Source organism: Neolamprologus multifasciatus, chromosome 4 (assembly GCF_963576455.1).
Source record: "Neolamprologus multifasciatus chromosome 4, fNeoMul1.2, whole genome shotgun sequence".
NCBI lineage: Eukaryota > Metazoa > Chordata > Actinopteri > Cichliformes > Cichlidae > Neolamprologus > Neolamprologus multifasciatus.
The window spans coordinates 30,272,283-30,287,238 of record NC_140442.1 but is presented as its reverse complement, the minus strand read 5'-3'; the positions used below and the strand labels follow the sequence as shown (position 1 = coordinate 30,287,238).

At 42.6% G+C, this 14,956-nt stretch overlaps 1 protein-coding gene across 4 annotated transcripts in view; it reads right to left on the bottom strand.

Moving 5' to 3' along the window:
• The window catches only part of LOC146520808 (neurabin-2-like), a 37,395-nt gene that overhangs the window by 5,841 nt on the left and 16,598 nt on the right, over positions 1 to 14,956 (bottom strand). For all 4 annotated transcript variants that reach the window (XM_085156908.1, XM_085156910.1, XM_085156906.1 and 1 more), the window contains 9 exons: positions 7,757 to 7,889; positions 7,226 to 7,346; positions 5,994 to 6,098; positions 5,397 to 5,532; positions 1,736 to 1,879; positions 1,548 to 1,601; positions 1,227 to 1,358; positions 1,000 to 1,097; positions 794 to 890 (listed from right to left, as the gene is read on the bottom strand). In XM_085156908.1, coding sequence (XP_085013034.1) covers positions 794 to 890; positions 1,000 to 1,097; positions 1,227 to 1,358; positions 1,548 to 1,601; positions 1,736 to 1,879; positions 5,397 to 5,532; positions 5,994 to 6,098; positions 7,226 to 7,346; positions 7,757 to 7,889 — 1,020 coding nt within the window. The remainder of the gene's footprint in view (positions 1 to 793; positions 891 to 999; positions 1,098 to 1,226; positions 1,359 to 1,547; positions 1,602 to 1,735; positions 1,880 to 5,396; positions 5,533 to 5,993; positions 6,099 to 7,225; positions 7,347 to 7,756; positions 7,890 to 14,956) is intronic.

The window sequence follows — 14,956 nt, the reverse complement described above, 5'->3', positions numbered from 1 at the left end:
ATATAACGTTAAACCTTTTATGAAAAGTGTTAAAGAAACACTTAATTGAAGCAACCTGTGGGACGATAATCTGTAGGTTGATCATTTCCATCCCTTGTTCCTAACACATTACCCTCTGTAGCAGCATAGACTCAGGCTACGTCCACACGTACCCGGGTATTTTTGAAAACGCAGATTTTTCTATGCGTTTGCACCTTTCGTCCACACGTAAACGGCGTTTTCGGTCACTGAAAACAGAGATTTTTAAAAACTCCGGCCAGGGTGGAGATTTTTGAAAACTCTGAGTGCGCATTTTTTGACGTCACACTGTGCGCCACGTTATTGTTTCGGTGAAATGAATTTCTACAATACTGTTACAGTTAATTGTTCTCTGCAGTGTTTAAATGCTTACATATACACACACAGTTACTGTCCCTCCAACATTTCTGGTTAGGAATATAGCGCCACCTGCTGCTTTGGCATGTTCCTCGCAGCGTTTTCCTTCATTTCTGCCTTTACGTGTGGACGGGATTATTTTTTAAAATGAAAACGGAAAATCTCTGTTTCCAAAAATACCCGTGTACGTGTGGACGTAGCCTGAGATCAGATGTGTTTTCAAAGTGTTCCTTTAATTTGTTTGAGCAGTTTACTAAAACATAATGGATTGACCCATCAAGCTGTGACGGTGACCTGGCGCACTAACGCAGGACCCTGGTTGTCACTACCCTGAATGGAACGCAGCCTTTGTTATCAGCGTCTCCTTTGCCTTTCCTGCTACCTGACAGCGAGAGATTCAGGTGAGTCTACTGCGCACCTTATCCTGCAGGTTGTCCGTCTCCTCTTTGTGTGTCGCCTCGCTCTCCTCTTGTGCCTGACGCTGAGCAGTCTCTTTCTTCAGGTACTCCACCTCCCTAAAATGCGCACACACACACACACACACACACACACACACACATTGGAGTGGTGGTGTTATTTTACTCCTTTTATCTTTTCATTGTGTCCCTCCTTCTCCTTCCTTACTTCTGCTGGTATTCTTTAATCAGCCTCTTGGCTTTGCTGTATTTCCTCTCCAGGGTTTGATACTGAGCCTGAGTTTCCTTCAGGTGTTCATCCACAGCCTGAAAAGACAAATACTCGCTGTGAGTAAACGATAACAAGACTAGTTTTAGGGTGACAGTGAGCTCATTTTATTTTTAGAAACACTTGATTCATTCGTGCCTTTTTGAAGTTTAGGTTTACTATCTTACCTTACACAGAGACTGTGCCTCCATCCAGTAGCCCTCAAGTTTTTCCATCCTCTCTTTACTGTCCCGGATATTTTGCTCCAACTGAGCACGCTCCATCCGCCAACGCAACTTATCCTGCTCTGCGTGAGCCAGCTGGAGGTGGGGTGGGGGTCAGTGTGGGGGAGGAGGAGGTGGTATGTGGGAGGCATTAAGTCATCATAGAGCCAAAAAGAACTGGTGTTATGCATGTGTGCATTCTCTTCTGCAGTGCAACCTGAATGTGCTGGTGTTTTGAGGGTTTTTTTGCCTGCATGTGTGTAAGTGTGTGTTAAACAGGCTCACCTTCCTCTTGAGCAGCTGGATCTCAGCCTGGGTTACTGCATGTTTAATCTGGAGCTGCAGACAGAGGGAGAAACAATCGGATTTCTTTAAAAAACAAATAAACATAACAAAAATCAAGCTAGGTAAAACTGTAAACAAAAGACTAAAATAATGACATTTAACATCCAAATCATTTATATCACATGTACCTCTTTGAACTTGTGGGCCAGTTTCTCTGGGTCCAGCTCCACAGGGGACAGCATTTCCTGGTTTTCTGCCAGATCGAAAACCTCTATCGAGTTCGGAAACATTGGACTCATCTCCTCCTCCTCGTCTGTCGCATATTCACCTGTCTGCAGGTAAACACACACGCAAGAAATACAGTTACGTTTGGTAATAGTTGTGATATTTTATACATATTGTATGAGTAGGTTTTACAGGCATAAGGTTACATAGGAGACCAATGATTGCATCCGATATGGAGCTGGAGTAGCTGGTTAGTATAGATCAGGGGTCCCCAATCCCAGTCCACCGGGGCCGGTGTCCCTGCACGTTTTAGACGTGTCCTTGATCCATCACAGCTGATTTAAATGGATAAATTACCATCTCAACATGTCCTGAAGTTCTCCAGAGGCCTGGTAATATTGACCCAGGGTGAGATCTAAAACCTGCAGGACACCGGCCCTCATGGACTGGGATTGGGGATCCCTGGTATAGATGGTATAAGAGACTGACTTCCAGGTTTGAAAAGGAAGGCCAACACAGAGTGCCTTAATCCCTCACAATAGCCACCAGGAAACAATGCATGCGGTGGTAGTCCAATAGATGTCTGTGACCTCTAGAGGACAGTAGCTATGAAAGGTGATGTCCTTCATTAGTTTCTAGTCCATCTCTATCTTGGTTTGAAAGGAAAAACAAAACAAAACAACAACACCAGAAAGAGGAGGGTTTGACTGAACCCGCCGGCTCACTGCCTGACGCTTGTCAATCTCCAGGTTTTTAGCCAAAGAGCAAATCAACGGAAAATCCAATGGAAAAATAGTTTTACCAAAATAGACTAAATGTTTTATTCAGTATGACCCTAAACAAATAAATAACCAGGAAACTGTCTGCAGTCAGGTCAGAAAGCCTTTTCCATGCTCCCAAAATCTTTTTGCAATCAGAGCAAACGCCATCTGGTGGCTTTCAGATCTAATGCAGGCTCATGGCAGCACCACATTTAGCTGATTTTTCTATGCTCATGTCTGATACACTATCCACTGTCCCTTTGGGTTTAGCAGTTCAGTTACGATTGTTTGAAGTCAAAAGTCCATTTGGTAAGTTTTGGTCATTCCAAGAGTCAAAAAGGACTCTTGGCTAGGCTAAGCTCATGCATGTGGTTTCACAGTTTGGTGGCTTATACTCTTTAAGCTAGTTAGCTTAAAAGCGTCTTATGCTACTTAGTGCAAAGCTAGGTTGCTTTGGTAGACAAAAGGTATCTCAGTCACCTACCAACATCTCCAAAGGTAACCGTTTCATGTTACAAAACAACTCTAAAGTTAGTAAAGTCTGTCTTTCACTCAGTTACCTTTTGAAAATTGTTTTTTCAAACAGAACTTAGTCATTTGTTAGATGTTAGCTAGCTGCTGGCATTAGCTTTACACTCATAGCACTGTGTGGTACATTTCAGTCGTCTGTCTCTTCATAATCTAATTGGCAGGAGTACCTGTCATATAAAATGATATAAATTGCAACTAGGTCAAGTATGCAGTCACAAATTAAGTGAAAGAAACGATCTGGTCAGTTTGACAGTTCAGACTCATTACCTTGGAACAAAATGCAGCCAGCACATCGTCTTCCACTAAAAGCATTCACACAATCGATAACAGCCGGCTGATTATTTGTCTTATTCTTCTTCTCTGTGTTACAAAGTAAATTAGCCTCACATTAGCCCATGTCCAGCATGTTTTCTTCCAGGCTAACAAACGCATTAACTAAAATGTATTACTTAATACATGATTGCTTTGCATAATGACTGCACTGTCTTCTTCTCTGCTGACTCTTTCTACTCTGACACAATTTGAGGTAAATACTGTAAAGTAACTGTATTTATTACAAAACTGCAGCAAACCAGCGCGCACGCTGCCGTCCATATCAACATCCTCTAATAAATGCAGCTCTGTGGCTTCTCTGGCGAACCAAACCAAAGCACAGCCTTGAGTTGACAAAATATTTGCCCCCAGGCATGAAATCAGAGCTCTGTCATTTCAGGCTGTAGAGTGATGAAACGTTAGGAGTCTATCATTAAAATCCTGAATTGATTTTTAAGTGTAAATTTATTTTGCCCGACATGCCAGAATCTCAGGTTAAACCTCAAATACAGCTAAAACAGCAAACCAGAGCAGGTACACGGATTCTGCACAAAGACGTAAACACAAAGCGCCGACGCATCACAGATGTCTGCTTTCTCAGCCGACGGCACGTGAAGCCGTCAGCGCACAGATTCTGATGCGTCGGCGGGTCCGCACTTTGTGTTTACGTCTTTTTTTGCGCTTGACTCCGAAGCTGCAGGTTTCAATTCTCTACAACCAAAAACGACTGAAGACCCAAACTAACTTCACATCATCATCATGAATTTCCTCTTTTGCTTCCACCACAATAAAATCACACTTCATGCACAGCTCTCTCTCTCTCTACTGTTGTGTACAGCGCTGTCTGCTGCTGTTTTTTTAAATTTAACTGATTTCCGACAAGAAAGTTTCATTTCTGCTGTTCAATACTGAAGAAATGTAACCTTTTTAAAATGATGTGAAATTGCAAAATGCTCGGCTGTGTCTCTAATTAATCCTCTGTAACTTTGCTCTGCTTCACTTCAGCAGCATCAGGTCATGTTTATATGTTGATTCATGCTACTGCACAATATTTTTAAGGTTATCTGAATAAAAACGCAGGCCAGAAAATCTCCTTCATGTTTTTCTGTGTTTTACGCTCAGTTACTTTGACACAAAAGCATCTGCTGTGATGCTCACACCTTTGATAAAGTCTCATAAGTCTCAGCTTTCTTTTTATAGATATAAAAATATGGATATGTGCCGATAAATGATCAGAATTATAATATTTCTGACTGTCTGAGGCAAAATTTCCCCGATTCGATTCGAATCGAATCAGGACCTTGTGAATCGGAATTGAGATGATGACGATACCCAGCCTACAAGCCACACTCTGTCCCATGAGCCATGTGCAGGAAGTAGCCTGATCCCACTGTTTTAATTATGAAACTTGACGCTAGAAACTAGGAATTGAAATGATTTCTGTATTGATGCAGTTTCTCTCTCTGACCAGAAGGTGGAGATGCTGGACTGAGTTTGAAATGGCATGTGGTGGAGCACAGACAGGCATTTTCCCATGCACACATGTTGGATTTCCTGTGGCTAACAACCACTAACACCATCAAAAGTCTTGTGAAAACGAACTTAATGAATACATGCAGGATATCTTTGTGAAGCAGAGCAATGCTGCCTTCCAAATGCAGCCAAAGTGCGTTTGGATTCTGTTTACTGACTAAAAACAACGACTTTTTCATTATTTTTGACTATTTCAAAGGACAAAGGAGGTGCAGTGAGGAGAACTGACTGATGTTTGAGCATTCACTGTGTTCATCACCAAGCTGAGAGCGCTGCTGCTGCAATGTGTCACATGGCACGTGTCAAGAACCGCCCCTCAGCAGCGCATCAACAGGAAGACCACACGCAGGGCAGGACAATGAAATGTCATGGGGGAGTTGCCTACTGCGCGGCGTGCACCCAGCCAACGCTGGTGTGGTAGCTGCGCCTCGAAAATGACATCAGTGGCTGTTTTTTCCCTCCCACACGACAGAGGTTTAGCATGTACCTCCTCATCATCATCCATGTACTGTTTGTATCTCTGCTCCATCATCTCCCTCTGCCACCTCTCCTGTTCTAGAGTCTGCTGGATCAGCTGAGCCACTTCACTCTGCTCCCCCGGCTTCTCCCGGCCAATCACAAACCTAGAAAACAGCATCAAAAACAAAAACAAAAACTTTGTCATTCACAAAAAAAGGAAAAAGTTAAACATTTTACACAAACTAAACTGTACACACTGAAACTGCATGTGTGGAAAACATGAAAGAATTCACTGTATCAACAGCAAACCTGAAAAACTCCTTCAAAACACACCAACTAAAAATAAAATAATATGCAATTTTTACCACTAATGGACAAAAATAGCTTCCATGATGTATAATGTGTTTCAAAAATGGAGATGTGGGGACCAACGACCCTTATGGGGACAAAATGCCCACGAGGCTCAAAATGTGGTTTCAGTGTCATGATTACAATGAGGTTATGTTAGGATCAGGCACTCATGATGGTTAGGGGAAGCAGCTAGAGAAAGCATTATGTCGATTGGATGTCCTCAAGAAGATATGAAAACACAACTGTGTGCGTTTAGCGTGAGTGCGACACAGACCTGACTTTGCCGGTGGTGTTGCGGAGGACCGAGGCAGCAAAGCTCTGAGTAACACCAACCAGGCTGGTCCCATCAACCTCCACTATGAGGTCGTTCACCTGGATCCTACAGACACAAAGAGAACTGTATGCAGAGCGATGTTTGGAAAAGACCAAGGTCGCTCAGTGAACACACTTTTTAAACCTCTGCAAAGACAAATGTAACTCTGAGTCTCTTTGACCAGACAGGACTGTGGACTAGCTCTGGCTGCATGTAGCATCCTAGCCTGTGGCATTTTATGCTTTTGCCTGTTTATTTTAAACTGTTGTCTCTAACAAAAAGATTTAAAAACTTGCACTCACACTGATGGGAGGAAAGTAACAGTAGTGAGCAACTATCAGCTAAAGAATCAAGTTTGCAAAGAAATACATTTAAGGCAAAATGTGCGAGTGTACATTTAGCTAATAATCAATAATCATGTCTGCTGTCCAAAGGAAAATGGAGTTAAGCCTACAACTTTCCTTTCAATTCAATTCAATTTTATTTATATAGCGCCAAATCACAACAAAAGTCGCCTCAAGGCGCTTCATAGATACAGAGAAAAGCCCAACAATCATATGACCCCCTATGAGCAGCACTTTGGCAACAGTGGGAAGGAAAAACTCCCTTTTAACAGGAAGAAACCTCCGGCAGATCCAGGCTCAGGGAGGGGCGGGGCCATCTGCTGTGATTGGTTGGGGTGAGAGAAGGAAGACAGGATAAAGACATGCTGTGGAAGAGAGACAGAGGTTAATAACAGATACGATTCAATACAGAGAGGTCTGTTAATACATAGTGAGTGAGAAAGGTGACTGGAAAGGAAAAACTCAATGCATCATGGGAATCCCCCGACAGCCTACATCTTGTGATAAAGCACATAGTTAGTGTTGGATCATGTGACCTTGACTCGTCCCTTATGCTGCATCAGGTCTAGGCCGCCCCTCCCTGAGCCTGGTTCTGCTGGAGGTTCCTTCCTGTTCAAAGGGAGTTTTTCCTTCCCACTGTCTCAGAGGTCACATGATTGTTGGGTTTCTCTGTTCTCTTTGATTTATTGCAGCCTCTTTACCTTACGATATAAAGCACCTTGAGACAGCTGTTGTTGTGATTTCGAGCTATATAAATAAAACTGAAAGAGTGAAAAATGCGTAATGTTATGGTGGCTACTTCCAACTTTTAGATACAAGTCGGGGCAGGTGCAGGCAGGTTGAAGGTACCTGCCGTCTCTCTGCGCAGCTCCACCCTCGGTGACCGTCTTGACAAAGATGCCCAGCTTCTCCAGGCCCATATCAGCTCCTGCACCCATACCAATGATACTGATGCCGAGGCCGTCGCTGTCTGAAAGACACACAGACAACAGAGCCGTATCTCAATGCTGAGAAACATAAATACATCATTACTGTTAATTAGAATCCTGTCATATTTATTTTGCTAATAATAACTAATCATATTATAGAATGACAGAAAAAATGTATCCACATCCAAGCTATTAAATATTAGTGAAATTATAGCTATTATGCAGTGCTGAGAGCAGCCGTCACGCATGGTTGCTGGTTCAAATCCATTACCTTCAGAGTTACTGGCTACTAATTAGGCCAATCCGTGCTAAATTTAGTCACATAAGGGGATAAAGGAGCTGTTAGCAGAGCGACAGTGTATGTCCGCTAACAGCCTCTTGTGTGAGTGTGTACAGTTACATAAGAGGCTTGACTGAGTGACTCTCGGTGACATGTAAGACACGTGCAAACCTTTCTCCAGCTCGACGGGAAACAGGTCCAACTTTTCAACCCTCTTCTCCAGCTCGTACTCAGCTGACGCTGCCATGGGGTCAACGTCATCATTGCGTCGGTCGTAATCTTCATTAGAGTAGGTGGTGAAGACCTAAACAGAGGGCAGACGAGCAGACAGCCCTCTCAGTTAGATGCATTCGGATTAGCTAAGTGTAAAAACAGAGGCACTCGGAAAGTTCCCTGAGGAACTCCTTCATAAAAGCCTCATAAGTTCACAGTGACTGGTGAAGGTTTGATGCTGATGTGTTACACACGTCTTTTTGCATGTTCAGGTGTATGACCCAATCATTTTTCATACAAAAATTTAAATATTTAACCTTAAACATCATCAATCAAACTGTATCTGCTATTTGAAAAAGGTCAATCAACTGTTTGGGGATATTTTGCTCATGTTTTTGCTCACGTCGTAGACAAGAACGAAGATGTTAGCAACACCTGTTCAACCACTTGTTAAACCGAATATCTAATCGGGAACTTTGTGCACTGAGGTATGGTTAAGAAGACCTGCTAAAGTTTAAACCAAGCATGAGACTGGGGATTTTCTTCTCTCCAATTATTCTTTTTTGGACAGGAACAGAGAACAGAAAGGAAACAAGGGAAGGCACAAAGAAGCTGTAGCTGTGCCCAAAAGAAAGGTGAGTCTGAACATGTTGTTGTTGACAGGTTGGTATGAGTATTTCACAAACTGCTGTTCAGACAACAACACTGGATTTCCCCACACCACCATCTGCAGGTTTACAGTTAATATCCAGTAAGCAGCAGTTCTCTGGGGAAAACACTTTACTGTTTACTCTTCACTGCAAGGCCGTCAAATAAAGGTAAAAACAGCTTATTTTTAACATGTTGTCTCATTTTCTCTCACTCTCACAAGTCAGAATTTCCCATAAACAGCATCAAAGGACCCACTGTATGCTGTGTATCAGTGGATAAGGCCACTGGTGGTGTAACGGTGTGAGGAATATTTTAATGGTACATTTTGGGCCCGTGAGTACCGACTGAGCATCATTTTAACACCGCAGCAGTATTGTTATTGACCATGAGCATCCCTTTATGACCACAGCGTATCCATGGTTTCCAACAGGATATTGTCCCATGTCACAAAACTCAAATCATCTCACACTTATATTTTGAACACACTGCACTCAGATGGCCTCTAGGTCGTAAATCAATGGAGCACCTTTGGATGTGTAGGCAACAAATCTGCAGCAGTGATGCTGTCACGTCGATATGAACTACAATCAATGGATAATTAAGGCAGTTATGACGGGAAAGTGGTTCATCCTGTAAGGTGCACCTACACCTCTTAGTTTCAAAACAATTGATTAATTAATTAAAAATCACAAATTAAAGCTCAGAAATGATCATAATGTGAAAACAACACCTTTTTGAAAAGGTATGTATGTATATACTTAGTGTGTACACTATTATTATTATTAGATTATACATATGCTCTCATCATACAGCAACATTTGAGGCCACTTAAAGTTGTTCTTCCCGTCCACACAGTGAATAAGCTCTGTATGCATTTACCTCTGGCTTCATCTTGATCAACTCCTCAGAGAAACTTAAAGCTCTCCAACGGGAGCGAGACGAGAACGGTGAGAGTCAATCCAAAGGTGCAAGGACACACACCAAAACTAATGAGCTGAGGGGAGCTGGAGAGCCTCATAATAAACCTCCGTCTCAACACTTTTTCTATCTCCAATTCTGATCCAGTGCTGCTTTGAAAAAGGTGCAGCTTTGGCTCTTTTTATTCCAGAGCCATAAGGTTACATAGACTGTACACAGACCAGGACACGCAGGAGGTCTCGCTGTGGCTTGGTTTTGACAGGTAGCATGTTTGCATGCTAGGGAAGTACGCTTCTACATACTTCCCTTGTTTTTAACTGATGCATTCGATCTTCACTGCACATCATTAGCCTGCGACACTGAGTGAAGCATCCAGAAATCTCACAATAACCATTTACATCTATTGTGGCTTTAGACACAATCCGTACACTCTCACTGTACTGTACTGTGCTCCATATATCTCTCTACTGAAGCCCATCCAAACCACACCCCCCCTGTTAAAAAAGGTCAGCAGCATCTGTCTCCCTGGTGACCACCTCTGTGATCACGTGGCTTCATTTCCATGGCAACCTCAGGCTTGCCCAGCGTGATTTTGGCACTGGCAAGCTCTCTCTCACTGTCCCTGTCTGGTAGATATGCTAGTGTGTGTGTGTGTGTGTGTGTGTGTGTGTGTGTGTGTGTGTGTGTGTGTGTGTGTGTGTGTGTGTGTGTGTGTGTGTGTGTGTGGACAGACAGACCCATAGGCCTTTATGTAACAGTATTATTACGTTCCCTCGAGCGTAGGAGGTACCCACACAAATACTGTGACACAAACAGGGTCAGAGGGCGGGATTGTAAGACTGCTTCCTGTTGTCACGCTTCCTTCCTGTCGAGTAACTTTAAAGCTTAGTTGCCGTGTTTGTCTGTGCGTACATGAAGCTTTAGGGTGTTCCCTTAAGATGTCAGAAACACAATCTCTACTTTTCCTCAGGAAAACAAACACACAAACAAAGAGAAAGATAAAACAGCAGGTAGAACGTAAACAAAATAACAAAGTAAAGCGCACCTAACGACAGGAACAAGGTCGCCTTTAAAGTCTGTAACCCTGTAGAAGGACTCTGAAAAGCTGACCCTTAAAGTTAACATGCACCTGTAACCAAGATTCATGGGAGTAAACAACCTAGATTCAGTTCAGTGTTACTTGTACAGCGCCAAAGGTAAACAATAACAGAGAGAAAGCATTTGCTGACAGCGGGAAAGAAAAACTTCCTTTTGACAGGAAGAAACTGTCAGAACCAGGGAGGGGCGGGGCCATCAGCCGTGACCAGAACATACGTTTCTACAGAAGATCAATACATGTTCCAATATTACAACACAAAACCAAACACGGTTTAGACGCTTTAAGATAAACTGGGTTCTTCAGCAGTTCAGTAATATGTTAACTTCAGATTAAGGACTGGTTGTTGGTCCAGCAGAGTCCCTAATTTAGGCCCACTCTGAAGAAGAATCCCATAATGCAACATGACAGTGATTTTCATCCACTGTGTAACATCTCTCTGAAATTTATAGTCTCAGATTTCAGGCTGAGATAAACCTAATGACATCATTATGACCTAATCTGGGCTATTCTTCACAACAGAACCTCCTCCTGCTTCAAACCACTTCATTTCCACAGGACTGATTGTGGTGCTACATAGTATTTGAACAGTGAGTAAAACCAATGGAGGTTACGCAATTAAACATGAGTTACAGTCCAATCCATACTCACAATCTGCTCAATGTATTTTAATGAAGTTTGTTACTTTACTAATCTATATTGATTTTTTAACACAGGATCAATACGTTCAATTTTACTCTCTTGAAATAGGTAAACATGCGCTGGTAGTTTGTTCACTTTGCATAATTATAATAAACTCTTGGTATCTTTACTGGTTTGACCAGCTGGCTGCCTGGTCAGCTGTCCTGTTATAATAGTGTTCACTTTAAAGCTCCACTGATGTTTGGCAGTGTGGCTCACAGACTCTGCTGCAGAGTCCGAGAGAAACAAACACTGACAAATATTAAAATGTTTAAATGTTTAAACTTGGGCAACTTGGTGTATTTGAACAGATGGAGTTACTTCAAAAATGAGAAGTCACTTCTGTAACAATGACTGTTAATGACAAGAATCAAATCAAACCTGCAGACCGCTTCACAATCGTGTATTAAGACAGTTTGAATGAATAACCAGTATTTGTGTCTTTGGGAACAAGTGAAGCTCGTACAGATCAGCACAGCCCTTCAGTGAATATGATGTGAAAACAATACATGTCTTTCTTTCGACTGAATGCTGTGAGTGGAAGCCTGAGCAACACCGGGCCAGTCAGAAGCTACAAACTTACTACACGCTGGATTAAAGCCAAGCCAGCGAGAAGTCCCCGGGGACCAGCCTGGGCCTCCGACGCAGCCGCCATGACAGGGCTGTGTAGCCTCTCTGTAGCTTACAGCAGCAGGCTTTGTCTCTGAAGTTTAAACCAATCAGAGGTGGCCCACAAAACTCTTGAAACTACACAAAAAGCTGGAATGAAGGATTGATTTAAAGCCCGTCAGATCCAAACTGGTGCCAATATTTTGCGATTTAAAAATCTCGTGTAACTATATCTGATGTTTTTTCTTAGTCCTTAGAAAGGTACAGTTAATAAAAAAAGATCCTCGTTTAATTTCCTATTTTATTTCAAATTCTTTGCTCAGATCAGCAAATAGCTGACATGGTCCAATATATCGGCCGGGCTCAGTGTGGATGGATGGACATATACGAGGCCGTTCTTTACTGATATTAAACATTTAATTTTACTTATTCAATTAAAAAATACCCTACAAGTAATAAGTTAAATAAAAATCGAATAATTTTTTTTAAAGTAAAAATTAAAACAAAGCAATAAGTAAAGCTTTGGGGTGTTCACTTGACATGAGCTCACATTGTTGTTAGATCTCTATAAGCAGGTTTGTAGCTGGAACCAGCAGTCAGATAATGTCGTGCAGAATAAACACTGGAAACAGGAGGAAACAGCTAGCTTGTTTTTGGGTCAGGCTAACATTGGTTAGCACCCGACAGTTTTTGTTTACCTACTGTAGAGATTTTTAAAGTCGTATTAATCATGTAAACATACAAGCACATCCTGATATTTTGAGTTTTTTGCAGTCATGCTGAAATGTATTGATTTATACTGGTGTACTGGCAGTGTTGGGGAGTAACGGAATACATGTACCGCCGTTACGTATTTAAAATACAAAATATGAGTAACTGTATTCCGTTACAGTTACCGTTTAAAAAGGTGGTATTTAGAATACAGTTACTTTGTTGAAATAAATGGATTACACGGCGGTACTTCCCTGTTTCATATTGTGGCGGGTCAGGCCTGTTTGGGTTTTGTTTGACAGCTACGTTCTGTTGTTCCAGGCGGCAGCGTTACGGTTGCCATGGTTACAGGGTGACGCTCTCTCTCTCTGTGTTTCCTGGGTGAGAGAGCGCCTGTTGTTGTTGTGCTAAGCTAACAGGCAGAATGCTACAGGTATAGCTCTAAAGAATGTAGCATCATGGGCAGTGTAGTCCGTGCTGCAGGGAAAATGGACTGCCATACCCGTTATGTGTCTGTGAGCGAGGGAGGGAGAAAAAGGAAAAGTACGAGCTGTCATCGAGCAGAAACGGGAGCTGGAAGCATGTAAATATAATAATAACCACTGCAGCCAAGAAGAGAGCCTGACGAGCCCAGTTGTAAGTAAGCTATTAAGACTCGACTGTACACCGTGTTCGTGTTTTCCTCCAAAAACAATAAGTTCTGTTGGAGCAGCCTTTCAACGCCTCTCTCTGTCTCTGCTAGCAAAGTTGACCCAGACAACAAAGTAAAGCTAGTTTTCAGCTACGAGCCGACACAGAACCCACCGTATTAGCCAGAGGTCCCTTTACTACGGTTCGGAGCCGCGGACCTTCAGTAACAGTAATAAATTACAGCAATAGTACATTCATGTAGTTGTAAACAGCATGATAATATATTAAGTAATCCAAAGTATTCAGAATACGTTACTCTCATTGAGTAACGTAACGGAATACGTTACAGAATACATTTTGGGGCATGTAATCTGTAATCTGTAATGGAATACATTTTAAAAGTAACCTTCCCAACACTGTGTGCTGGTGAATCACCTCACATAATTTATCAGAGACTTCCTCGTTCTGGTTTCTGATACGTGAGCATCAGCTCCTTTTAAAAAAAACGAGTTTTCCATGTGATAACAAGCTAAACAGTGTTTATGTAGAGCAAACTCGCCTTTCCCACTGTAAAATGTCAGCGTAATTATAAACGTGTGGGTGTTCTCAGTTTGTTTGTGTCCTCCTGCAGGTCTGCCTGTCTCAGCCTGTCTTTAAAACCAGTATTTTCCGAAGGCCTGTGTAAGCAGGAGGTCAGTCACAGTGTAATTGACAGTTTTAAACGCTCCGTTTAAAGCATCGTGAGACAACTGTTGTTGTGAGCCGGAGCTGGAAAAATAAAACTGGAATTAACGTCTGAATTTTAACACCTCTTTCAAATATGTTCAGCTTAGCCATGTGGTCTAATCGTCCCGGCGGCTAGCGCGTCCCAACAGGTAGAAACTAAATCGAATCTGCCGCCTCTGGAAGTGGCGCGAGCTGCCAGAGAGATATCAAAACGGTCATCTGAGTTAGCCGCCGGTCAACTGAGCCGGAGAGCGCCATCACAGACTGGAGCGAGGTGTGCCTTGATAAATATTTGAAAAAGCGTCTCGTGTGAACGCCACCTGGATGAAGCATGGGTCTAAATTAAGGTCTGACAGATGGATACAAGAAAATTCAGGTTGAGTCATATCTGGTGGAGACGAGTGCTCAGGCGTTGGCACTCTTCTGGGTTGTAATTTGGCCGTCCTGAAAGGCAGCACAGAGCCGAGCAGCAGCTGGCAGTGGATGCTGCAAGGATTCAGACTGAGTCCAGATCACAGGTCTGCAGTTTTATTTTAACTGCCACGGTGACGTCTGAATCCAGATCTTTAATCCAATTTCTTTTTGCCGTCTTTCATTCATTTCAGATGGGATCAGAGTTTTAGCCAGCCTTCGTTGGGCGGCTCGGGGCATGGCTGCGTAGCGCTGTGGACACGTGACCTCTGAGTGAACCTCGAGTTAATAAACAACAGGCACCAGATTTAATCGATTTAATTAGTGATGCGACACTGAGCACGAGTGTGTGGGCAGAGCTCCTCTGGAGATTTGCATAATCTTCTAGTTCTGAATTAGTGAATCACACTACTTTCAGTTTCATGTCACAGTTAAAGGGAAGCCACTCCAGCGCTTCCTGCCACATCCTATTGACCCTCCTCCCCCTCCACCCTGCTCCTGCAGCCATTAAGGTCGGGTCCATTTCATTTATGCTCATTTCAAGCTCAGTATTTTTATTCTCGGACTCTACTAGGGTAACTTTAAATAATCCTTACTCATCTTCTTCCTGCTGCAGACTCTCGATGAGGACATTCACTCCCTAAACTGTCTTTATGACATCATAAAGATCCAAGAGCAGAAAAAAGGCCTGAAACAGACTGTTTAATATGAACATCCAGTATTGT